The sequence below is a fragment of the Lagopus muta genome, chromosome 6 (assembly GCF_023343835.1).
Source record: "Lagopus muta isolate bLagMut1 chromosome 6, bLagMut1 primary, whole genome shotgun sequence".
In the NCBI taxonomy this organism is placed as follows: Eukaryota; Metazoa; Chordata; class Aves; order Galliformes; family Phasianidae; genus Lagopus; species Lagopus muta.
The window spans coordinates 36,809,677-36,837,367 of record NC_064438.1 but is presented as its reverse complement, the minus strand read 5'-3'; the positions used below and the strand labels follow the sequence as shown (position 1 = coordinate 36,837,367).

The 27,691-nt window shown below is 37.6% G+C and overlaps 1 protein-coding gene across 22 annotated transcripts in view; it reads right to left on the bottom strand.

Annotated features, from left to right (window-relative positions):
* Positions 1-26,921, bottom strand: part of MIPOL1 (mirror-image polydactyly 1) — a 176,240-nt gene extending 149,319 nt beyond the window's left edge. Inside the window, exons 1-7 of one of the 22 annotated variants that reach the window (XM_048950019.1) lie at positions 21,545-21,638; positions 19,856-20,148; positions 16,860-16,927; positions 15,931-16,053; positions 14,882-14,938; positions 9,988-10,083; positions 271-350 (exon numbers count right to left, since the gene is read on the bottom strand). In XM_048950019.1, coding sequence (XP_048805976.1) covers positions 271-289 — 19 coding nt within the window. In that variant the 5' untranslated portion in view covers positions 290-350; positions 9,988-10,083; positions 14,882-14,938; ... (2 more) ...; positions 19,856-20,148; positions 21,545-21,638. Of the gene's footprint in view, positions 1-270; positions 351-4,776; positions 4,897-9,983; positions 10,084-10,904; positions 11,006-14,881; positions 15,738-15,930; positions 16,054-16,859; positions 16,928-19,855; positions 20,149-21,544; positions 21,649-26,807 lie in introns of those variants that run through there. The other 21 variants (XM_048950006.1, XM_048950018.1, XM_048950020.1 and 18 more) reach the window with 21 other exon arrangements.
* Between the last annotated feature and the right edge of the window lie 770 nt (positions 26,922-27,691).

Below are 27,691 nucleotides of genomic sequence, written 5' to 3'. Positions count from 1 at the left end.
AAAGTAGTTTCATAACTCATAAAGTAAAGTTAAGCTGATAAACGACATTTGTTACTTTGCATGTACATATACAGAAGTCTGGGAAGAATCGTATTTGTAGTTGCTCTCCTGTTAACCCAAACACTTTTAAGAGGCGGTGTATTTTTTTCTTTCCTTTTTCTCTTTACTTCCAAAGTCAGCTATGTATCGGCAAGAACAAATACATTCCAGTCACTGCCTAGCACTGGTAAAACACCTGAGGTTCCTTATTAATATCTTAGAAGTCCTTACCTTCAGACAAGTTCTCCATTTGTTCTTCTCAAGTTGTTTGATCTGGCACTAGCTCCAGTTTTTCCTCCAACATTTCAGAGCTAAAATAAAGCAAACTCTAGATAAATAAACTTGAAACAATACATTATAACACACCTATACTTTGCTTTCATTTGACATAAAATTTAAAGACAAATGATTTTAGGATATTTATAATAGCACAATAAAGTCCACGTACTCTAAAAGTGAGAATTTATTTTTCTCGGTAAAATATTTTTTTTTCTTCACGTATCTATTTTTTTCTATTAATTTGCTTTAGCTTTCTACTGTATGCAATGCCTTCATGGCAAAATTTATGTTTGTCTTCTTGTTCTAGAGTCTGGTCTTGGAAGGACATGCTACTGAGCAACAGCACAAACCACACCTGAGGCAATGAGATTTTGGCACTTATTACAGATGGCAGAACATGCTGCAATTCTTTCACCTGTTTGAATTTCCTGGATAAAACAGAGGTGAAGTAGTCCTTGACTACTGCACCTCTGAATTTGCAGACTTTTTAAAACAGCTAAATAATTTAACCCATCCTACTATGGGTTACATGTTGCTTCAGACTATACAGTTAAAGATATCATTGCAAAAGATAATCCCTATCATTCAAAAATAAGTCCTTCAATATAAAGTTAGACTTACTACGTAACATTTTTATGTTAAAATATACGTTCTCTTATAGGATAAAAATCAAATTATATTACATATTTCATGAAAATATAAATAAATCAGTCAATTTGTAATCTTATTAATATAGTAACAATTTTATTATTTGCTCAAGCATCTCCTTTAGAATGTATTATACAAAGAATAATTTTTCATCCTTCACTGCATCATTATGTTTATTTTGTATGTCTTCTCATGAATTTTTTTCTTAAATTTATTACAAGATAGAACACATTACTTGAAGAAGCAGTGACTCAATCATGAAAATACAACTGTCATTGTGCTGATAAGTGTAATAATTAAAACAACAACAATAAAATTAAGAAAATATTTGAAAATTCAAGTCAGTTTCACCAGGACATAAATTTTTTTACAAATACTGCAGAAGAAGAAAGTGTTTTGTTTTTGTTTTTTTTTAGATTATACACAAAATAGATGTTTTCATTTTATCTTTCAGATAATTTTAAAAAGTATAATACTCCTCCAAACACTTATGATTCAAGACTAACACGTACTCCAGAAATACATATCTAGCTCATATTGCGTCTATTTATAATTAATAACAAATAAGAAAGTGTTGATTTGATGTGCTTAGGTCCTAACAAAAAAAAAAAAGACTTCACTCTAAATTGCAGAACTCCAAGCTCCTTACAGAAGTTCCTCAAATGAAGCTGTACACTTCTTTTTCAATTCTGTGTAACTGTTGATTTGGAGTTGTCAATCTTTTCCTAAGTTCCTCATTTACTTTTGGATTAGCTTAAAATTTAGAAGGTTATTAATATCAAGCAGTAGGTTTCTGTCAATGAAGCCATTTCCTGACATATTGCACAAAAAGGTTCATAATAATTGCAGTATTTTAATAAGATAGTCATATAGCAAGACATGAAGAAAATACGGTATTTAATAACCTCTGGAGTATTTTAAAACATGTCTTAGGGCCTTAATGTGCCTAGTAATATACTATTTAAAACCATAATTTTATCCCTCCACAATATACAGTCATTCTTCCTCGCCATTTACCCAGCTAATGAATGCCAGCAATTAGTAAAATGTAATCCCATTGCACAATCATTTTAATGCTTTTAGCACTCAGAAAAGTAAACACCAAATTAATACTGCTCAAGCCATATCAGATCCTAGTTGGAAGCAAGCAATTATAGTTCAGCTCCTCAGGTGTAATTAAATGATTGGAATGATTTAGTTCCATAAATGCAAGTTAATTCATAAGCAAGCAACAAATATACTGGGAGTAATTACAAGAAACATTGACAGTCTGAGCAGGGCATGTTCTTTCAAGGACCTCATGTAGGAAAATGCTGCCCTCTCCTGGAAATTATGGATATGAAATGCATATTAGAGAAAGAAGTCAGGAGTCTTTAAGACATTCAGTCTTCAATAGCAGAAATACATTCTGCTAACTAATGGGAATGAATTGTTTTTAAGTCAGAGAGAATAAAAATATTTTTGATACCATACTAATGTAACCTTTTGATTAAAGAGAAACAAAGACCTTTTGCCACTCCCTATGGTTCTCAGTATAATTTCCCTACTATTAGAAAGAAATTGATGTTAAATATAAGAACAAACTTTCAGTACACAAAGTAAACTGGTTGTTCTGAATACAGACACTCCAACGCATATCTAACTTATACACAACACTGAAGTATCATTCAAGATAAAGCTTTATAAAGCGTATTTCAAAAGGTCAGGTATGTTTAGAACCCAAACTTACAAAACATTATTGAATCCTAGAATTATGTAAGTTGGAAGGGATGCTTAAAGGCCATCTAGTCCAAATCCCTGCAATGAACAGGGACACAAACAGCTCGATGAGGATGCCCAGAGCCTCTTCCAGCCTGAGCTTGAATGTCTCCAGGGACGGGGCTTCCACGTCTGGGCAACCTGTTCCACTGCCTATCATAAAAATACCTTTTACCTTATGTCCAGTCTAAATCTCCCCTCATTTAGTTTGAAATCATTTCTCCCTGTCCTATCTCAACAGACCGCACTAAAGAGTCTGTCCCCTTGTATCCCATAGCGAGTGCCCTGTTAGATTCTGAAAGGCTGCTCCCCGGTCTCTCTCAGCGGAGTCTTTTATTATTCAGTGTTAACCTTCAAGCCAACAATAATCAGCAGCTGGCTACAACTGCAAAGGTTTTGTCGGCAAAAATCGTCATCATTAATTAAAATAAATAAAATACACTTATTTTCAGGCTTTTCTTCACTTTCATTTGAATACAATGTTACTGATCTATCTAATAATAAAAAGAAATTAAAGGTGGAGATTATAATAAAGTATATCACTGTACCCAAACAAAATGGAAAATACAAAAAGGAACTGTAACCCCAAATCTAGAGTTAATTTTAACTACTAACTTCCTTCAGTTCAACCTCTGTTAGTTAAGACAACTCCTTCATCAAGCAAAGAAACCTAAGATACTTATCTGTTGAATATGAAAGGCACTGATCAAGTAAAATTCACTCTAAATAATTAAGTACAAAACTATTTGCATATATGAATATAAATTAACCAATATCTTCCCACTCGATAGAAGAAATCCTAGATCTACCTATTTTGTCCCCTACAGAAATAACAAATGCTTTTCCAGCACAGCACACAGCAGTACGTGAGAAAAATCATACACGGTGGTCAGAATCCATTTTCCACAAACACAAATGAAAAAAAAGTAAAAAAGCTTTTTTCAAAAAGGTACAATCAATGTTAAGGCCTGAAATTCTGTACCAGTAGCACTTCAGCATCAAAATATGCCTTTGTTTCACATCTTTGTGTATTTCAAAAGAAACCAAAGCCGAACACAAATATCATCACTGCTAGTATATCAACGGTGGAAATGAAATAAATCAGTTTAAGAAGCCATATTATTAAAAGTTTAAAATGTACAGCACATTTGCTTTGCCCTTTTGTGTCACAGTCCTATTTTTCTATTCAAATCTTGTACACTGTAAGTTAATTGCTTTTGGAAACTACTTATTATTCATGTAAAAATTAATGTGCCAATGTGTTTAAATCCTTTTAAATGACCATTCATGCATCTTTCTTCTTTAAGTGCCAATGAAATCTGTCAAAGATATCAATGCAAGATGGTCTTAGAGAAAGTTCTAATAAAGATTTTTTCTGCTAACATAAGATTTTCATTTTCGTCAACTTTACTTAAATTCCATTAATTTTTTAAGCTGCTTTTAATAAATTCACAAGTAAAAAATTTTAGGCTCCATAGTCCATCATTTGTGTTCCAGCTGACTTTATGAATATTAATAGCAGTGTTATCCTGATTAAATAGGCTTCATATAAAATCCCTGTGAATCCTATAGCTCAGACATCTCATTTTTCCAACTCTTTATGAATTTGGATTCAGACATTAAAGTGGAAAAAAACTTAAAAACCAGATTCAGTAGTACATTTGTGTACCCTTAGGCAAAAAAACCCAACCCTTATGTTCTAATGAGTCAAATAATTAGAATTGATAGGTTCGCATATTGAAATTTCATGCTTTCAATAAACATGCAACACATTTTAAGTCTAATGAAAACATCAACACTTCTCAGAACAAAGGATGAAGCATCTAATAAAAAATAATAATGTCTATCTTTATCTTAAACAACAGATGACATCACCTTAACTCTTCATATTGGAGTGCTAATTTGCAGAAATATTTTCCAAAGAGAAAGAAATCAGTACATGCCTAATTACATGAGCATGCATATGAAATAGATGAGCATTCTCATCTAGTGTAGGTGCCCGGTGAAAAACAAGATTAACTTCTAACAAGGGTACACTTGAGCAAAACCAACCTTTTCTAAAGAATGCTGAATTGAAACTCAAAGGAAACGTTAATGTGATCCAACAAGGGTCAAGCAGTCACACTTGCGAACTCCCAACTTCTTTTCATACTTAAATGTTTGAATTCACATCTGTGAGAAACAAACAAGGAAAACTAAGCTAACTTCACTGTCTTTACTTTTTTTTTTTTTTTTTTAAATATACTAGTGCTAAAATTACTATTCCTCATTCATTCAGGGATATTTTCTGAAAAGATGGTAATCAAAATATTTCAGCTTTCATTATATTGCAATGTGAACAAATTTTACAAGAAAAAAAAAAGCTAAATAAAATGACTTAGAGGGAGAGTATTCCAATACTCATCGTCAAAAACACTTGGCAGAAATTAAAAACAAAAGGTATAGAAAAACAACAAATCTACAAAGTTTGAAGCATTCACGTTTTACTTTTGCAGTTCTGAGTAGTCTTTATTACAGCTGTGGAGGTAATCCCGCTTTCAGAGGAAAGAGCTTCTGCACCATACAGACAACACAAGTGAACACCATACAAAATCTCAAACTTTCGGCAACCTGACCTCTCTAGACACTGAGATCACTGCCAGGCTACTGTAACCCCAGCAAAATCCTCCGTTCAGCTGCTCAGATCTGGAGTAACTACCCATCCTAGAAACCAAACGGTTGCTGAGGCCCTTCTATTGGCAATCGTGACGGTTGTAAAGCCCACATTCCTTCTACTTGCCTTAACAGGTGTTTTGATCGTGGCCTTTGCTCCTGCAATAGGAAACAAGTGCTTGATGGTGACAATGGAATTCACCACTTAATGAAAAATCCTTGGGAGGATTTCTCAGAAAGGATGGCTACCCTATCCACTGCTGGCAGAACAAGACACCAGATCCACTGCCCTTCGGAATGGCACCATGCCAGTCATTGTCCTGCTTAGTGGTGCAGCTGAGAGTTGCCACTGACAGCGTGGGGACGGAGCTATTAAGGAGAGGTGACACCACATACTTCATGGACAAGGAAATCCAAAGAATACCTTTTTGTATTATTATTGTAAGATTAATTAGATTACCAGGATCTCCTAAAATATCCTGAAACGTTTTGCCTCAGGCTAAGCTAAGCTAACAAACTTAATTTAAGAGGGTATACCACATAAGAAACAAAGCTGCCATCTAGAAGTGCTTCGCAAAGGAACAGACTCTTTTCTTTAGTTTTAGGAGCTTGCCAAGTTTTAATATACTGATATACTCCTCCACAGCAACAACAACAAAAAAAAAAGACATTTCCTCACGACCGTGCAAAATGTTATATAAAATCAGAAATCTAATGCAACCCAATATTAATTAAAATTTCTTTGAGGCAGTTAGAAAATTGTTACTCAAAGAATAACAACTGAAATAGCCACTTCAAGTATTTTTCAAAGAATGGAACAATTTTAGACACTTGATAACCATAAATACAATCTACTACAGAAATTTGACAATAATGTTGCCTTCTGAATTATATTTTATTACTCCTACTTGCTTTTATATATAAATATTTAAAGCAAAATATTATGTTTCTTTTTAAGGAAATATAAGACAAATGCAAGTGTATTAAACCTCTAAGTGGATGAATGCAGCGTAATCATTACTTCAAACATAGAATTCCATTACTGCCGCAAGGTCTTCAAGATTTTTACTTACGGAAGTAATTGTATTATTTGGAAGCTTGATAAAAACACTGTTCTAGAGGATAGAATCATATAAAAATCCCTAACTTTTCTCCCCTCATAATTCTTGTCCCAAAAAGAGATGAGACACTTGCATTAAATTCCAAGTAAGTTGTGTAAATCAGAAAAATATGAAGAACTGGGGCACAGATATTTTTTATTGTACTGCTCTAGCAGCTCCTTTTCATTTTCTCTGAAGTATTTGCATCTGATGTTTTAATGAAGACATATACTAAATCACCGAGCACTTGTCCTCTATGTTGTGCTTTTGATAAAGGTAAGAGTTGTTGCAATTTTCAACTGTTGTAGAGAAGTTTTCACCTACTGATTTGGATAAAGGACTTGTCTTTTTCTTTATTTTTTCCTCCCTAATTTCTGCCCTTAGATCAATATTTTCTTCACACATAACAGAAAGTGTTTCATGTGCACATTAAATCACTGATAGCCAAAATCCCCGTATCTTTTCAACCCTATTATATTCTCTCCCCCATTAACAACTGAAATACCAACTTCGTATTTTATTAATTTTCAGTCTGTTCTGTCCTCTTCTTCTCCAACATTTAACTTTTTTTTTCCTTTTCTTTTTTTCCTAGCTTTTGTCTTTTCCTTAATAATACATATTTTCCTTTTTCCCCATGACACCTTCTTAAAATTTAAAGTAAACTGTGCAAGATCTTGTCAAAGTTTGTCTCTACTCTTTTTGTCACTTTTGAGACAATACTTAAGTTATGTGTCTAGTCTGAGGCTTTTTGTCTGGCACAAAGAGAAAAAGACAGGCAGAAAGCCAATAAGGAGGTAACAATAAAACACCAGCATCTGTACAGCATTTTGAGCATTACTTGTCAAGAGCACCACCTTTTTTCCAGTTTCCTGCAAGACTGGACAACATAGTAGTATTAGGCTTAATTTAGAATTCTGACTTGCACACTAACCTTCATAAAACTGGACCACTATTATATAGGTGTATCAACTGACTTTTTGAAAGCTCAAACCTCACAAATCCCCAGTCTTTTACATCCCCCAAGAAAGAAGTCGCTTAAGAAAAAGTCACTGCAACTAAAGTAATGCCAAAGCTAGCTATGGAAATAATTTGAGAAACATTCGAAGATACAGTTTGTACTTGCTATTTGCAAAATGAATTGCACAATATATTCAATACCTCAAAATTTCCAAATCCCTAGTCATGATTTCTTTTAACATGCAAACAACTTACTAGCCTACATTATACCATAAAAGCAAAAATAACAGACTATTACGAGGGTGTAAAAATGAAAGGTGGTAACTTTGTGTGCCATAAGTGTAAACCACTATTAGTAGTAACATCAAACAGAAATGACATTCCTTCCGTCCAAAGTGTCTCAATTTAATTATTAAGCTGACTTTGCAGAACAAAGGAAGCTTGAACAGGGTCTTTGAAAAGGATGGGAGGCAACAAACAAAACTGAAGAAACTCTCAGTTTATCCAGCAAATTCACATTTCTCAAAGTACCTTCAATTTTTCTTTTTGACAGCAAACGCATTAAAAAGCTAAAGCGTAAAGGATACAGAATAGTACAGATATTGGAGCCTGATCAAGAACTGTCATTAGCTAAACATGTAAAGGCTTGCTAGAAATGTGCCAACCCTTCAAGTTCCAGTTCCAAGCGAGGCCTGCAGTCCTCTCAAAGAGATACAGCTGCACCATTTACTTCTGTCAGACTGTTTGGAGCAACATGAGAACACAAATACACCTCCACTACTGTTACAAGCCAAAATAATAAGCACATTGGATATATCCCAAATTATCCACACACTCAAACTCAAGAGCGTGCACTCAAGTTGATGAGAATCACAGCACCTGAAATCTCACAAACTAAAACGAGCAGAGAAATAAAACATCACTCACTACAGATCACCTGATTTCATTCTTTAAGAGAATTAAGCTGTCATTTTTTCAAATGAATATCTGATGAGAAAGCTATCCTTTAACTAAGAGCATAATTGTTCCCTAAACTGTGCTTGCAGAATATTAAGGTTACTGAAACAGAGTTGCCCAGGTGTGAACATAGACATAATTCTGCCTGCAGCTCAAAAACATACAGTGCCTTTTCAACTTCATTTCTTTTTAAATCTACCAACTAGATCCAGTACAGTGCCTTTATTTACTACTACTGAGCTACTATTGTAGTTAAAGTGAGAAGCTCAAGACCAGTGACATACCCTCAGGGATATGTCTGTACAGGGATCTGTATAATTGAAAATCTGTGTCAGCAACATGGACGGTGGGATTGAGTGTACACTCAACGCATTTGTGGATGACTCCAAGCTGAGTGACAGGGTGGACATACTAGGGGGGGAAGGATTGCCATCTAGATGGAATGTGACAGGCTTGGGAGGTGGGCACGTACAAACCTTATGAAGCTCAACAAGCCAAGTGCAACAGGCTGTTGATGAGTCGAGGTTTTGTATTCAAACATGAATACAAACTGGGTGATGAGCATATTGATGTCAGCCCTGAAAAGGACTTGGTGTTGGTTGATGAGCTCAACATGAGCCAGCATTGTGCTCTTGCAGTCAGAAAGCAACTGTCCTGGGCTACATCAATAGCAGGCAACCAAATGAGGTGATAATCCACCTATACCCTACTCTCATAAGACCCCACATGAGTACTGTATTTAGCTCTAGTGCCCCCAGCATAAAGACACAGATCTTTTAGAGTGGGTCCAGAGGATGGCTCTGAGAATGATCAGTAGGCTTGAGCACCTCTCTTGTGAAGAATAACTGAGGAAACTGGGGTTATTCATCCTGGAGAAGGCTCCAGGGAGATTTCTAGGGGCCTTCCTGTACGTAGAAGGAGCCTACAAGGAGACTTTGTCAGGAATTGCAGTGATGGGACAAGGGGTAATGGCTCTAAACTAGAAGAGATTTAGATTAAAAAGACAATAGATTATTTACAGTGAGGTAGTGAGGCACTGAACAGCTTGCCCAAAGAAGTTGTAGATGCTCCATCCTCCTGGAAACATTCAAAGCCAGACTGAATGGGACTCTGAACAACATGATTTAGTTTTAGGTACCCCTGCCCATGGAACTAGATTGTCTGTAGTATCCCTTCCAAGCATTCTATGAAAGAACGCACTTCAAAATTCGTTTGTTATACTCTGTCGACATCATTTGAACCTCATCTAGTGATTATGCATTGACTGTGTGTTTAACAACGCATTTAATGTGTAAGATACAGCGCATGACCTATTGAGTATTATTGCCTATTTAGTTACAGCTGGCAAGCTAGTGTTTTTAATAACTTAAGCCAGATGTTTCCCTGAGACTTAATGGAGTATCAAAGGATGCTGAAGTCCACTAGTGTTTAAAAGAGCAAGCTACATATCCAGAAATAGTCTGGGATAATCAGGTATTCTGAGGTGGGCCAAAACCCATGAGAATGGGAGATAGGTGCAACAGGTCAGGAAGTGAAGTCCATTGAGAATGTCTAGAATTCAAACGGAAGCTAAGAAAAACAGAGTAAACTCACACACATTTGGTAATTTGTCCTGATCTTGCACCAGCAAAGGAAGGTTAAAGGGAGAGTCTCTACGGACTTCAAATCAGTGCCAGGCAGTTGAGAAAAGAAACTAATGAGGAGGAAAAAAAAAAAAAAAAAAAAGAGAGATATTAGCAAAACACAAAGATGTTTAGAACACCAGTGACATTATCGCATAAATTTCTGATATTGGGATGACCTCCTTGCCAAATTTTAAGAAAACTATCTAAAACATGACCACATGCTTCATTCCCAATCAAACTGCTGCAATATTTTTGTTTACTCTGGGGAAAAAAATATATTTATCTTTAATCAAAGCTACACTGGAAAACACTCAAAACTTTATTGCAACTAAAAATGATCAAAAGTATAAGAGTTATTTTCACTCAGTATAAAGGAAATGTTTAAAGCTCCCATCTAAAATGTTAAAGGTACGAATGACAGAAAACAGAAGGAAAAAGGGCTCCCCAAGAAAGGCGCAGTACAACTTAGAAAACAGGCAGAACAGTCAGGTTCCCCATAGAATGTAAGCTCTGCCATTTCTGCTCTTTTGCAATCAATGAAATATTTCAGTGGTTTTGGAAATAACACATTTGAATACTTAGATCATTGAGAAACTAGAGTTCCTTAATCTTGTCATCATTTATGAGATTATTCTCTTCTTTTTTTTTTTTTTTTCCAAAAAGCAACAGATGCATGTTCTTTCTTACAACTTCATCACAAATTCAGATATCTAGTACTCATTATTCCTTGATTCATTAAGCTACATTAACTTTTTAATTGCTAAAACACTTGACATCAGAGGCAAAAAGAAGAAATTAGGTTCAGTTCCAGAAAGTTGAGATAGCAGCTGAATCTTGGCCCCACAACAGTTATTCCCGGGCAGAGCAAAAGTGCTCTAAATCCACTTACAAGACAAAGGAGGCAAATTCCTTACTTAGACAGCACTTATTTTAACCCAGGCTTATTTTGGTGACTGCTTTCTCATGCATATAATCTCACTGAAAATTTTGAAGTTTGCTTCTCAGATTTTCTGGACATGGCAGGATGTACTGCTTGGCATTGCTAAAAAGTAACAAAAAAGGACCTGATAGAAACAGAAGTATAGATGAAACACAAGATTTAGAAAAAAAAAAAAGAAAAAAAAAAAAAAAAAAAGAAAAATATAGTCAACAGCTCCAATAAAACAATTCTGCAAGATATTCTCAAATGTTCTAAATACTTTCAGATTCCAGAGATTTATCTTGCCTTTCACAATGAAAGAGCAGCTGACAGGAAGGTTAGGTATTAGCACTAGGATGGCTTCTGTGCTATCATAGCACTAGAAAAACTCCTGAATAGCTTTCTATTTCACAGTTAAACTGTGAGAAAAAAATGGGGGAAAATCTTCTGAAATAGTTCTTAAACACTTCATAACCAAAGGCAACTTTTCTTGATTGCTATGCTTTTTTGACTCTTCACCGTCAAAGGCAAATCTTAACATGACTTCTTGCTGTCAAGAGCAAATCCTGACATTTTCAAGCTTTAATATAAAAAAAGTATAGTTTTTCTGATTAAGTTATGCCACTTTGACACTGTTTTCATATTATAGTTCAACATTCTCTTAATTTCTTCAAGACTTCAAAACTACAGCATCTAATCAGTTATTTCCCTTTGTGATAATACAAAGATTTAACATTAGTCAGAATTAATTTCTATAGTAACTGGAACAAATTTTTGCTTTTTCTCACAATAGCTGATTCCTCACCTGTACCTGGTGTTAAATTATTCAATGATGGATTATAGGTTTGTTTCTTTTTTTTTTTAATATTCACACAAACATACATATATACACATAAGTATGCATCCACCACTGCTTTATTTATGTATGCTACATGTGGAATAACTAGAGATGTACAGTTAATTCTTAATTTCCCTTAATTTTACTTTACTTTCTAACAGGCTGGATGACTGAATTACTGAAAAGAAAATGTAATCAGTAGCAAGTGAATAGTACACTAAGCAAGAAACAAGCTACTGGAGAGGAACCTTGGCATGATAGCAGCATATGTTATTTTTAGTAAGTTTTCTCTGTTATGTGCAAGAAAGTGAATGTTTGCCAAAAGAATTTTAGATCCAGGAGGGTTTTTGAAATATGAAAGATACTTTTAAACTATGAAGAGAATTATAATTTTTGCCTAATATTTAGTAACCTTCACACACTGTAATTCCACTTCAGATCCTGGAAAAACATCCTGGAGACAAATATTAGTCTACCACTGGATAGTGAAGAGGAAGAACAAAATTACATTTCAAGGGGAAACTGTTTTAATTAGAGTTACCTTGTACAGCTGCACAGCAGTCACCTTCAGTATAGTGTGAGAAAAAGTGTTACACCCCACAACCATGTTTACTTACGCTACCATCAAATTCTGAGTTCTTAAAGCAAGAAGGTAAATTTTGCTCCCAGCCATATTTATATCACTGCACTTTTCTGCTCTAGTGCAGAAAAGAAACTTAAGCACCCAATGACTGTACATCCCAGGATAGAAGAGTCTCTTGACACATTACAACCTAATAGAAAACCTTTATGATAAAAGGAATTTTTCATACACGTCCCATTTTTTATACCTTCGTGGTACCACAAACTAGTGGACTGGGTCTCTAATAAGTAACTGATGAAAAAAATGACCGTTTCTATACAACAAGAACAATACATGTCTTAGAAGCCAACACTTTTTATCCAGTCTGACAGAATAACCTGGCAGGTCTAACAGTTTTTGCAAGGCAGACGATTATCTTGAGACTACTTTCTTATTATTCTAGGATTCATCAGCTTCAATTCATTACATATGAAATCATGCTGTCAATGTTTCAGGTTAGCAATCCAACCCATTTAGTAAGATGAGAACTAAGTCATTTCAATTAGCCATCCACATTTCCATGGACTGATTGCAGTCTGGTTACTTGGAGTGCGTTTTCCTTTAGGTCATTCTGACATAAACAGCTGAGGTATGTAAGACAGAGTCACCTTACAGAACAAAAGCATCAACAGAGTATATTCTTCTCTGTGGGGACTTAGAATTCATTTTACTATCCTGCCAAATCTGAAAAATAGTTAAATTTGTTTCTCTTCGGGACACAATGAAGACCTGATTCTGAATAAAATAATCTGTACTAATGGAAAGCAATTTATTACAGAAAAAAAACCTTCAGTCATGGGCTCTGTCACCTACACAGCATTTGGATCCCAACAACTAGATCTCCAGTACACACAAGCCTGCTTGAACTAGGCCAGTCGAATTTCTCAGTGTTATTACAACGACAGTTTCATTCTCAGCCATAGAACTCAAAACAAGATTTATACTTACATCTTTTTAATAAAGATGTCAATTTTGGACCAGGTAACATAAGGGACTATAGTGAGAGAGTTAATATACATTCACTGATTTGAAAACAAAAAATATCCAAATTGCTAACATTATAAAGCAAGTGAAGAAAAAGGACAGTGCTTAATGGTTTCATTTTATTCAGTTGGAATTCCAAGACTTCATCTGATCCTATAAATAAATGTAAAATACATAAAACAATTATCCTAGTGTAAAATTGAATTTTATCTGTCTAGAATCAGTTTTTGTCTATACTACATATTTCTATGTTTGAATGCAAATCAAAATTAATAATAGGTATGATTTATTTTCTGACTATTCGCTATCTTGATATATTAATGATTTTTTTTTTTTTTAATGCACTCAGGCTTCAAATTTACCTGGGGGTTTCAACCGCACAGTTGATTTCAGACACATACAGTTTGTCTTATGGAATACCTGTTAAAGGAATAAGCCTACTAGAAGAACATATTTGCTATTTAACAAATCAAAATACAATGTAAAACTCCAGTAATTTACAACGAAGAAAACCATCTGATCAGGAAAGAAAACGTAGCACTGTATGCAAAGGACAGAAAAAAATCATCATATATTTGAATAAATAAAAGTTCCAGTGAGGAAGTAGAAAGTGGAGTTAAATTCTGAAATTGGTGACTGTGGACAATTAACACAGATTAAATTTTTCTTACTGCTGACAAAGGTAACCAAGGCGGTTCCCTTCTCTGTAAGAGGGCAGTCATGACTTTATAATGAATGTCATAGCATTAGCAGTTTGATAATCTAACTAATTAGATCAATCTAACCCGGACACATGCCTTTCATGAAAACTCACTTCACTGAACAATTTTTTGGAGCTTGTATGAATCATACAAATACTGTAACCTAGTAGTTTGTAGGGTAGGTTTTTTTAGTGCAAATTAATAAGCACTGCTTCAACTAATCATTGTTGGTGCCTTACTACCCTAGACTTGTGCATCTTGATTTTAAAGAAAGCCAACTGTGTCTTAAGACAAGTTCTCACTACTGTGCAGGCTCAACTACTTTGTATATTTGCATGCAAGTGATACAAATTTATGTAGAAGCTTTCGTTTAAGCAAAGTAGAAGACTCACAAGAAGGGGTGAAAAAAAAACACCACAAGAAAAACATCTTCCCTCGAAGGCAGCAGATCTGAAACAGAAGCAAGGAGCCCAACTCAGCCACACCATGTGCGTGCAAAGACGCCCAGTAAAGCATAAAAAAAATTCCAAAGAGATTCTGATGAATAAACAGGAAGAACGCCATAACCATTTGGTTTGATAACAAAATTTTGACTTCTCATATGGTCAGAACTCCACCACCAAGTGCCACAAAGCAGGACTGACTATACAAGGACCTAATGCACAGCAGCAGTGGCATTTCTTCACATTTGCAGGAAAAGACGACTCACTGGACCCTTGTGATTACAGGAGAAATGTCATAACCACGGTGGTCTAGACTGCTATGAGTAAAAACAACACATCCACAAACAATGGCCCCTGACCTGAAATGGGTATGGTCAGGATGAGGCACGTTCAGAAAGTAGCTCCTTGAATGCCTTCTGATAAACAGATGAAGAGAAAATAACACGAGAGAAAAGTTTAGTTATATGAATAAAATGTTAAAGAAAATAAACAACATTTTTTTTAGCTTAGCATTCATTTGTGAACTGTTGGTGCAACTGCATGCTTGACAGAATTGCTATGAAGCTTTTGGTAGCTTGACAAGACAATCTACAAGCTTGAATGAAATGTTCAGCTTAAGGAATTAGAATAAATCTGATGACTGATATGCTACTGAACGTGACAGGCTGTCATCCGTTTTAAACAGGATCTTTGCTAGGATGTACTGAAAGCAATTTTTTTTTCCCATTACCTTAAACATACTAAGACTTTTTCAAATGAATTCTGGCTAATCTATTAAGACAAAAGATCTTCTCAAGCTATTGCCATTTAAATAAAATAAATAGCCATACGGCTTACTTGCATAATTAATTCATGCTGACACTGTATTTCTGTAATTAATTTACATCCAGCTCACAAAAGCATACAACAAAAATGATCTCTCTTACTCCCCAAGTTAACTATAAAATCATAGGATATGAGCAAATAAGTGATTAAAGCATTTTGTCAAGGCCCTATTTGTATAGGCAATTTCGTGTACATAAATATCAAGTTGTTCATCTGGTATTAAAGCAGTTAAATACATCAAGAAAATTGAATTGGATAGCAACTTTTTCATATTGTCATTAGATTTTATACAAAAATAGGTACGGGGTTCTCAAATAGCTTTTCCAAACTAAGAAAAACTGATCAACAAAGTCCTTCAGTAAAATCTCACTGTAACAGATAGCTAGAGACATTTTCAAAAAGACTATAGCTTTAACATGGCCAGATTATAGAAAACAAACAGTTACAAATCCTAATATTGGCATATTTAAAATTACTTTCTATATATATATATATATATATGAATTGAAACATACACATATATATAGTGTAAAATAAGTTTAAAATATTTTGAAGGCAAGTTATGCTATTTAAGAAAGGATACATGCACCAAAAACTTTTGATTCAAGCTCAAATGGGAATATTCATCTCATATCAGACTGCAAACAAGTTCCTGCAGGAATGGCTGGGACGCATCACCATCTCCTTCTGGAAATTCAGATCTATTCTACAAACAAGAAAATGAGGAAGAAGGGGTTTTGTGACATTCATCTGCAATCTGTGCCTTAGAAGAAGGCATAGGGAGAGCTGCTCATTGCTGGATGAGAAGTGGTAACGGCAGTTTGAATCACATTGACTTTAAAAAGCTAAGCAAGGAAGCAAGCACAATTTCCAACCTTGTATGATCCACTTCCAAATGGAAATAAGAAAAAAATAACCCCCAAAGTCATTAAGCACTGAGAAAAGACTGTGACAGATTCACACAATTTAAAATATTTTAGCTATCGACTGATTTTCCCTCTTAGCTGCCCGATGCACTTTTCAACTAAAATTTGGGACATCTCCATGAATAGTATAGTCTGTATTGTTTACCTCATAAATGTCAGTATTGTGCCAGTTTATTCTGCTAGTTTCCTTTATTGTTAAACAAAAGTACCACAAATAGGGATAATTAGCCCATGTGGCATTGGCCAGATTCTCAGTTTACAGCACATATATTTTACTGACAGAACAGAAAAATGAATATTTCACAAGATGCTTTGCGTTAGATCTAGCAAGCTTCTTTGAGTGAACGTTAAACCCCGAATATTGAAAGTCTGCTGTGTCCTACTGCTGAGATGCAAATTTAAGCCACAGAAAGTTCAAGAATCTCATGCAAAATATTTTTTTGCATAAGACTGCAGTAGTCTAAGTGTTCTGTATCCTCTCATTTGCACTCAGAAACCCCTCAGACTTCAGAAGACTTTTATCTGTCAGTTGCTGTATCACATCTGGTCAGTGCAGAGGATCAGAGGTTTCTGCACAGTGTTGTACTTTGTCCTGCTTTGAGCTCTCCAAGGGGCACTCAGCTACCATGAACTCATCCCCCACTTCAGTGTCACCTGTTAAATGAAGCGAAATCTCACATTACTTTATGGAGAATCATTTATAGTTCTTTTAGATGCTCTTGACTGTCAGGAGAAAAATCTATTATTTATGCCTATATCATAGTTCAGAATTACCATGTTCAATTACCATCTGAGATCTTCCGGATTAAAAAAGATGGAACCAAACCCCAGAACCCCTGGATCTTCCCAGAGTTCTCCACGACTACTAGCTCTACATTTCCATCATCTTCCTTCGATATCTGCTATTAAACATTTGTTGAATTTCTCTGCTAATGCTTCAGGCACTCTGTAAAATCTAAACGTCTCTCAAAAGAAGCAGGTGCTGATACATGAGGAATGCTGAACACGCAGATTTATTCTTCGCCTCCTTCAGGGCAACTGCCAAATTCTACTGATGCATGGAGCATAGAAAAACATTTGTTATCAGTCACCTCATCATGATTTTCACTGTGCGCTGGCAGGTGAGTTTGGAATTTTTTGTTTTTTATATCAAAAACATTTTAATGCCAAGAAGTCTAATGAAGGCTGGTCTTTCCCTCCCCCCCACATTTAGTAACTACTAAACCTCATCTTGTTGATCCTGTCACTCATTTCATGTTTCATACAAGATTATGAAGAAGCTCTATTTTTGGTTCTAAGTGCCAACACTTGTTGGCATGTCATTTTATGGACCATTTGTCTCCTCAGCTCTATCCTGTATCTCACTGAAAATTTTACTAACTATTCTCTATAAAGTCCCCTCCATCCCCAAAAGAAAGTAGTCCTTTACCAAGAACACGAGCTAAAACTTAGCAAATCTTCCCTTAATAACTGTAAGATTGCTACATAAACATACACTTAGCGCATATATTTACATTCTTCTACAGCTTCTATTTTGTGCTAACATCCCAGCCTCTGGCACCACTCTGGTTTTCACACTTGTGCCGTCCAAACGATATAACCTCCATTTGGCATCAGACAGATGCTTTGTGCCTCTACATCACACTATCCAGGGTAATATCCTCAGAACTGAACGTACATACCATCATCCTCATCATAATGCTTGGATATTTTGCTGATGTTGAAAAGGGATATCAACAGATATTGCTGGACACCTGGACTTCTGATGTTTTATAGTACAGACTATTTGCACAAGATTATTTCTGTTTTTCTACCTAGGAAGAAGGGGATTGAAGGATTATCACGTTTCTTCCTGATCTCTAGCCCAATAGGATCTTCAGCTGCACTTCCCATCCCCACCAAAACTTAAGGCCAACAGTCCAAGATGATCTTTGTTGGTTGAATTCTAACTGCTTAGAAAATATTAGCAAAGCAACTGACAAAGCGTTTTGCCCAGATGTCTGACACAATCCGATCTCTTCAAAACTGCTCACTTACAACTGCTGCTAGCCCAAATGCAAACTCTTCAGTTTCCACAGATTTTATTTTATTTTTTAAACTATTCTTAAAAACGCATCACTGATGTGTTTCAGGGACACACTTCAGATCACCTCACACATTATCACAATGTTCTGGAAAGTCTTATTATACGCAGTTGGCTGAAAATAAGTGCCAACTTAAAAACTTCAGAAAACTTTTTTTAGAAAGAAAAAGAATACTGTTTGAACAAGCTCATCTTCTAATTGTCTTTATTTTTTACTAGCACTTATCAATGGCAGACACAAAGAGAAGTGAGAAGCTTTATGTATATGTTTCACAGACTCACTTTTTGTTGCACTTTGGGGAGTGTGTGCCAAGCTGGACTGACACTTCAGTGTTGTGTTATTATTATAGTTTGCTAATGTGCCATATTAAAAACAAACAAACAAAAAAACAACAACACAATTTCCTTTTTCCAAACCAAAAGTGACTATTAATCATCAAAACAAGTAAAGCTAACCAAATGACAGCATTTCAGTACAATTCTAAATCCATAATTTCTCTGACAAACATTTTCACAATCTCTTCTCTTAGTTCCCTAAGAGCTGAATGCAGATTTCTTGTGCATGATAATCAGCACGCAGAAACACATTCCTAAAGGTTATTTCAGCTTGCAGCTCAGCCTGGTGTTCCTGCAGCCACCAAACAACCCTGCAATCTGTGGGGATGGCTGTATTTCTCTGTCAGGCTGTAAAGCATAGGGGTGCTATTGTACAGACATATGTCAGAGCCAGAGCACCATGACACACACACCCTTTGCATTGTTTTGGAATGTAAACATCAGTCCATCAGTTTCAAATAAGGAGTGCAGGATATGCATTGCACAGAGCAGACACAACCCTAATGCAGCAGGTACATACTAATTGACAGCAAAAAAAGACAAAAAAAAAAAACAAAAACGAAACAACAAAACAATCTCAAAGAAGAAAAAAACAACCAAACAACAACCAAAAAAAAAAAAACCCTCAAAAAAGCATGCAGACAAAAAATAAAAATAAAAGAAACCAAAAAACCCTAAAGCAAAACAATATCAAACAAAAAAATTACTACCTCTAAAACAGTATCCTGCGCTGTCTCTTTAAGAGCTGTACCTCATCTCCTAAAGTAAGTAACCCTTCCCACACTGCAGCAATAATGAGTCTGCCTACAGGGCTGCATCTGGTAAACGTATTTCTAAAGAAATGTTTGCAGGTCAGGCATTCTTGAGTTTTACAGGCGACCCCACAAACGTCAGCAAACCTCGTCCACTGCAGCAAAGAGTCGGGCAGTGAACCACAGCGACCGCACCGCGCCGCAGCTGGGACGTGCCCAAGAGCTACAGCCGCTAAGCAGGCGGCGGCGGGTGCCCATGTGGCGCTCAGAGCCGCCCGGGGCTCCGCCTGCCGGCTCCACTCGGTCCCGGCATGCAGCGCACAGCGCCACCTGCTGGCGAGAGCCGCGTACTCAAGTTTGGCTGCTGCTGCTGCATACGCGTGTAAGTGCAGGAAAATTTTAGAAAATTACCTGTATTTCTGCGTGGTTTAGGATATGATAACAGGTGGCCTTCATTTCTACGATTCTACTCCTTGTCTTGCTGACTCTAGTCTGCTTTCCATTCCCGTTGGTCTCCCTGCCAGGAGAGCTGCTCACAGGCTGACAGGGAGTTGCTCTCCCCTTCAATGCTGCCTGGGAAGGCCTGTGGCTCACCGAGGACTCGATGCAAGAAAAGAGATGGCACACATAGAAAGGACTCCACACCTTGTCCCTGCCTCCTCCTTTGTTATTAAACGTGTAAGTCAGCCAAGAGGGACCAACTGCTGCAGGACAGTGAGGTCAGACATTAAAATCAGGGGAAGACCTGTATCCCCTCCATCATAACACCCTAAACACCTCCCCAGAAAAAGAGGAGAAAAAGAGAGGAGACTACTCAGCCAGGAACACTGGGAACAGCCAAGAGACATATCAGCAAAAGGCTGGGATGCAGTGGTGAGTGACAAAACCCCGGCACTATGGGACATCCCACAGAAGCAATGAGCAGTGGTGAAGGAAGACAAGCACACAGCCCTGACTAGGGCCCAGCTCTCCCCATGTAGCTTGTCCCCCTCAAGAGACTCATGGACAAAATCTCCTACACTGAACTCAGCTGTAAGTACTACAAAATCAGACTAGAATGCTTCCTTGCCTTTTTTTTTTTCTTTAAACTGCAAGGAAAAACATAATTTGAAACCTGAAAGGTGGATTTTCATTTGCCAAGTTCAAATTTTAATCCAAATGCATTTTAACATGTAACTAAGCACAACTATGGGGTTGCTGAGGTCTCTTTAAGGAACAGTTACATCAGTTGAGAAGGATGTAGGTGTGGAACCACATCCTCTTTCATCATATATAATCAGGTGCAAAGGGAAAAGTTTAACTTCAGGATTCCTGTGGTTTAATGAAAATAAATGCCATTACAAACACATCCACACAGACAGATCTATTAATAAGTGTTTATTTTCCTTTAGACGTAGATCATGCAAGTATTTAACTACTTCAAGACTCATTTTTATTCTATCTTAACTGTTTACCCTGACAGCAAGCTCATGGTATCCTGACAATTAGCAGCAAAATAATAATAAAAAAATTATTAAGTGGAATAAAAGTCGACATATGTGAAAGCAGATGCTAATTGGATTCTGACTATTGATTCTACTTTGCTTACACTGAATGTCTTTGAAACCACCTCTGTCAATCATCTAGTAATAATCTGAATAAATTTCAGATTATTTCAGAAAATTCAGCACCAGGAAACATTTCTGTATGAGGTACCATACTTCAAAACACAACATAAAACAACTTCACCTACTGCCTAAGTAGAACTGCATCATTTTCCCACAACTTTAAATCAGCTGCCCAGTAGACAGAAACACACGTGTTTTATTTTTGTTTTATTTAGTTTGTTACCAGATGGCATACTGAAACTGCTGAGATTCAGACTGAAACCTGTCCTTCCCATGTTTCACATTTATTTATTTTTGAGAAAGATACATCCAATAGATCTTAAAGCTGTGGTAGATGTTTCATAGTACTATTTTCCTCTTTCCAAGGAAGATACAAAGCAGCAAACACGTAGTGCTTGTGTCAACCTCTTCAGATAAGCTGTTACAGTTGGTGTTACAGATGAAAAGATTATCATGGCAAGAATGGGTAAAGAAACATGGAAGGAATGCTTACCTGTACCCAAAGATCTAGGTTCACAGGAAGGACTCCACAGAGGAGGGAACTCCAGAAAGAGATCCTTCCCCAGTCGCAGTCAGCCCTTAAATGGGGTCTACAAGGGGTGCAGCCAGGCTCCACCCCTTCTGGTCACACAGGTGAATTGCCTTCACCTGTGCTCCCACAGCTGACTTAGTCCTTTCCTAAGGTGATCAATTAGTGGTTCAGGCCGTGACTCAACAGTTCCCCTACACAAGGGAAGCCACAACCTTACAATGGCAAATGGAAGAACTTCTTCCATCTGCACACATAATACACACAAGTACATTACAGCTAACCACAATGAAGATACTGCTTTGTTTCTCATGCTTGTATCTTAGAATTTACATAAACAAGTTAACACATTCTCACCTATCAAGAACTTAATGCTGAAAAATCCTATAGAAGCAGCAATTTCTGCTTACTTGAATGCAAATCACAAAGACACCACACTGAGAAACAGAATCCTAATGCAAGTGCAGCTGTAGATCATAAAAATCAGAAATTAAGAACTGTACTTGAGAAAATAAACATTCCTCTCTAGAAGTAATACTAATAACTTTACCAGAGGATAAATATATTTATGCAGTGACAGCAATAAAAAATGACAACGTTCAGACAGGATACTCCACTAGGATATGTATCTCCTCTACACTTCACCATCCAATCCCTTTCACATAAGACTAGCTGTACATTTTAAAAAACATTTTATAAAATTTATATCTACAAATGCCATTACCGAGAGAACTGAATGCTTAAAATGAAAATACTTAAATTTGCATAACTGCCTTCAATAGCATTTAAATCACCACTAGAAAGTCCTAGAGCAATTCTCCAGTTATGCTCAGTCAGCACTTTCACATCTCTAGGGACACTGAGCTAGAAGTTGAGTTACCACTCTCCTTTGGGAAGTACGCTTACCTTTACACATCAATTAAGCTTCTAAATCTAAAAACAAGGGGGAACAAAAAAAGAAAAACATGACACAAACTGGTATTTACTATCAGATGTGATGTGTAAGCGGCAAGAAGACTTTCACTTTCTCACCTGTCAGTAGGTTAGAATTCACAAAGAGAGAGAAGGCAAATATACAATTTGGAAACAGTGTAAAGAAAGCAAGTTAGAGCTGGTGACTCCCAGAGGAAACAAACCACAGACGCCTAGAGGAGCAGTCAATATTCATTATACAAATATTTATACACATTAAACTTGTTCATTAGAAACTGAAATGAGGAATAATAATGTTTTCCATTGTGCTCTGCCAAAATAAAAAAATAAGGGAATATGCCCTATTCCCTCTCCCTAAGCCAATCCAAGCCAACCCAGTACAATTTTTTAGATTCATGGCTAACAACAGAAGTTATGGGTTTGGTCCCACAAAGTGAAATCCACACATATATCCAACCACGAAGCAGTTTTTCGTCAGCACTTAACCCTCTCTTTACAAGTGGACATTGTTATTTATAAACTAAAATACAAACCAACATACATCACTGGATTTTTACATTTTAAAAAGACCATTAAAAATTCAATCTGTTGCCTTCAAGTGCAGCAATCCTTGATCCGTTACTAAGCTTCCTCGTGGCAGAGCATAACAGAATCTCCAGTTTATACTCTCACACAACCGTGCTCTCCTTCCATGAATTCTGACAGGAACTGCCACCCCCGTCCTCCGCAGAACTAATCGATAACCAAACATTTTAATCTTTCTTTGTCCCAGTGTTACACTACTGAGGCAGATTAGATTTTTCTAATTTATTTCACACTTAACATTTAATTTAGAGCATAGCTGGCTGAAATATTACAACTTAAATGAATGTGTAACTTAAAGATCAAATTCTATCCTCAACAGATTTACATAAAAGGACAGAAAGGATAACATTTGTCTACCAGCATGTTACGTGGATCTCCTTAACTCAATTTACTACGGATTTCATGGTGCAAGAATTAATGCCCCTCCAGGAACTGAAGTCATTACCAATTACTTCTCCCACACCTACAACATAATCCTATTTCCCTGTAACTAGTGGAAGTTTTGCCACTCGCCTGAAGGCAAGTTGTGTTTGTTCCTTGATTTGTTACTCTAGCAAGTGGTACTCTAGCTAAACGATGTCATAGATGTGGGCTTCTTTCTAATAAGAAAATAACATTAAGAACCAGTGTGATGTAATTTTTTGCCTGCTAAAATTGTGATTCCCATACATATTGATAATTTTAACTATGCAAAAAGTTGCCAACAGAATTATGTCTGTCAATGTGAACTTCTAGTATAAATTTTAGCAACAAGAAACATAGATTCTTTTTTTGTGTCCTGCCTTTTTTCTTTAGACAATTCCCTAAAAACCAGAATCAATGTCCTACAGGTCAAAGCTCCTTTTTTTATATCTTCTCAATACTCCTTTTCATTACAGGACTGCCCAACAGGCTGATGCATACCAACACTGTCAGATGCACTCTCATTCTAAATGGATTCCCATATATACAGAAACACTTTTCTTTTTAAGAATTGCCTAAACAAGAAAATGCGTATCTGCCGGCCTACAGGTTGACTTGGTTTTATTTTTTGACTTGTTAAAATTGTGTTACTGCTGTGTCACACAGCACATTCACTCACAAAAGAGGAAGCCAGATGCTAGATCTTCTTATGATGTTAGGCTCTATGTTCACACGGGGATTCCACCATTCATCCCCTTCCCTACAAAAACACACGTGTAAGTGGTGTGCAACCTATGCCACCACCCTGCAGTAATTACTATTTTCCATTTTAACCTGGTTGTTTTTTTTTTTTAACCTGTCCTTAACAAACATATAAAAGTCTACGTTAAGTGGCACCATGGCAAACAGAAGTCTGCTGCTATAGTTTCATACTATGGACCACAATGCCAGCAAGGAGCATGCAAACCATCTTACCATGTAACAAATTGGTGGATCAAAGTAGCACAGATCCTCTCAATAAATGAGCATGCACACTGGCTCCTTTCACAGCTGAGTCCCTTCCTTCAAAAGGAATGGGCCACTGCCACAGATGATACTTCCAGGAGTTGCAAAATTACCATGTGCCAAAGTTTGTTAACACACTGGAGCCCAGGTTTTGTGGTTTTTTGTTTGTTTGTTTCTTTCTTTTAAATAAGTTTTTAAACACTTATTGCCCTTTACTCTCAGCTCATGTCTATCTTCCTTCTTTTGATTCTTGTGATCAATTAATAACTTAATGATTATTTCCATGTAGCAGCATCAAAACCATGTTTTCACCCCTCTGTCACTTTCTATCAAGCTCTGAATGTTTCTTTGTGTTTCTACCAACTTCATGACTCTCAAAAACACAACGTGCTAATGACCAGGGCTGGGTCAGGGAGTATTAACTCCACACTCCTGTAACTGCCAGAAACCCAACTGCCTAGGTGCAAGGAGAGCCCAACAAAATTGTTTTCTTTCTTTCTTTCTTTTTTTTTTTGGTCAAGTAAATCAATTAATACCCTAATCAGGTATTTCTAGTATAGCATAGAATGACTTCTAAAAATGGATAGAGAATAACAAAATGCAAAGAACAAGAGTAACACTTCCTTCTCCAAAAGGAGAAAAGTAATAATTTAAACAAAATAACCATATCAAGAAGTCTAGTTAGTTCTGAAAACTGGGGATGAATATTTTTTAAAGTTTCATTTTCTACCCAGTAAGATGGGAGAGTTATTCTCATTGCGAACTGTGATGGGGATCAGAAATAGGCTATAAAAAGAAATGTGGTGTTGCTGCATGAAAAACTTTAACAATTTCAAAAAGGGTATACAGAAATGCACACAATAAGGAGTTGTTCATTAAATATAAGAGACTACATCACCTTCTTGACACCGAGATCCACTAGCTTGGTTTGAGGCTTACCAGTCTGGGCATTTAGAATAAACTAGACAAAACAAGTAAGAAATGGGCAGGAGGGTGCTTTGCTCCCGTCTGTTCTTGCCACAGGCAAGCAAAGTTCTGGGAAGGGCTGCAGTCCCTTCAGTAATGCTGTCACTGTTCAGATGCAGCACAGCTTTACAGCTCCATCTCTTTCCCCCAAGCCTGCAGCAGAAGTTGTCCTTTCTAAAATACGGTACATGATTGTTACTGCTCAGCCCTTCCATTCACTTACTATATTGCACCTAGAGCTGCAGTCACTTATCCTCAGCTGGACAGGTAAGGCAAACGCATCACTTTCAAGAAAATGAAATCGGCGATGAGCAGAAGAGCAGCTTCCCCCCACGCTCGCTCATGGAACTGCCCGTGTACAAGGCTCAGCTTCACACCTCTGCCTAATGGCTGAAAGGCCTCACTGTGTATGGCTACCTTTTGTTATGAAAACAAAACCAAAATAAAAACAGAATGGCCAGCCACTTCACACATTATGTTTATCTTAACAATTTAGACTTCGTTTAACTTTCCCTAAAAGTTTACAAAACATTTAAGTCAATGACACAGCGTGTTTAAATGAACAAAGAAGATAAAAACGGTGGCTCCTGTCGATCCAAGGGTGCGCACTGCCATAGTAAAATATGTCCTCAAAGACAGACAGAAACAATTCTGCAAATTGCTTGCACTCAAAAAATATTGTTCCTTGCTTCAAATGAAATAGACCTTTACACCATCATTAAGGAAACAGGCTCCTATGAAGCTTACTTGAAGTACAAAACACATGGGAACTTCTTAAAGATGTTCTTCTTAAGTCATGAATTTTCAAAACAGAAGCACAGACTTACAAGCTTTACTTTGGTATTTGTTAATGCGTGTGGGTGTTTTTTTGGTCTGTTTTTCCTCTCTTTTTAACGCATTACAATTCTGAGTGCCGCCCGCAACCCGTTCTTGCTTGACTACAACACCCAGCTCTGACCTTCCCGGTTTTGCTCGGGGAGGAGTAACCCTAAGCTCCCCCTGTGACTTTTCCTCCCCGGAGTAGCAGCTGCCCGTGGTGCCCTCTCCCACCGAGCTGACACCATTTCGCACTCCGAGCCGCGTACCCCTGCACGGCCAACTCGCTTCCCACTTTCCCAGCCATGCGGGGAACGACCAGCGCTTCTCCAACGCTGCGCACCCTCGTCCCGCACAGCCGCTGACCCGGCGGCAGAGCAGGCCCGGCGGGAGGCGGGGAGGGCCGAGGGGGCGGAGAAGCGCTGCGGGCACAGCGCGGGGCCCTACCGCGGGAGAAGGGCCGAGCTGGAACCCGAGCGCCGCGGAGCAGCCGAAGGAAGCGCCCCGCCAGCCCCGTTACCTGCGCGCTCCTCCCCCGCGGGCAAGCTGCCGGCGTGCAGCCTTCACAACAAAGCCTGAGAGCTGCGGCCGCGGCAGGAGGAGGGCCGAACGCACCACCCCCACGAGCGCGCAGCGTGCAAGGGCCGGCGGTGGGGCCGCGGTCTGAGGGCGGGGCCCGGCGGCACGGCACGGTACGGCTGCGGGGGTGGCTGCGGACTCGGGCCGGGCGATGCAGGGCAGCCGGCGCCGCCGTGCGGGCGGGAGAGGTAGCGCAAGGCTGCGGTCTGCGGGGCGGTGTGCGGACACAGCTGGCGTCTGGCAGGCTTGTCCTCCCGTGAGCGGGAAAAAGTTGTTTTCTTTTGGAGGGGTTAGCGATGGAGTGCTGCCCAGACTGGCGAGGAGCGGTATTCCCCGCCTATGGAGAGAGAAGCGCCGCCAAGGCCATGGAGAGCCGCATTGGTTTGGGAAGAGGCCACGTGGAAATGGGATTAAGCCTGAAAGTGCTTTGGGAAACCTACATAATGGGAACGCTGCCTATTGAGGAAGCATAGGGATGGAGAAATGCAATATATGTGAGAATTTAATGGTGACGGGTCAACAGATTTGTGTTTTAAATACAAGCAAATTTTTATGTAAACCTTTTTGTTGCAGTGACACCTTGTGAAGACAACAACTAACCAAACACCTTCATCTGGCCAACTCCAAATTTTCTTGACTGTTGAACAACTCCAACAAGCTTAATACCAGATTTGCTATTTGTAGTAAAAAAGCATTGCATAGTGAGACCTACATCCCTGCAATAAGTGAAGTAGTGATGTTTCAGCATCTGCTTTTTGTTGATACCAAACACTGGAGAACTGGTGATCCTGCTGTATTTAATTGAGCAGCAGTCTCAAAGTGCAA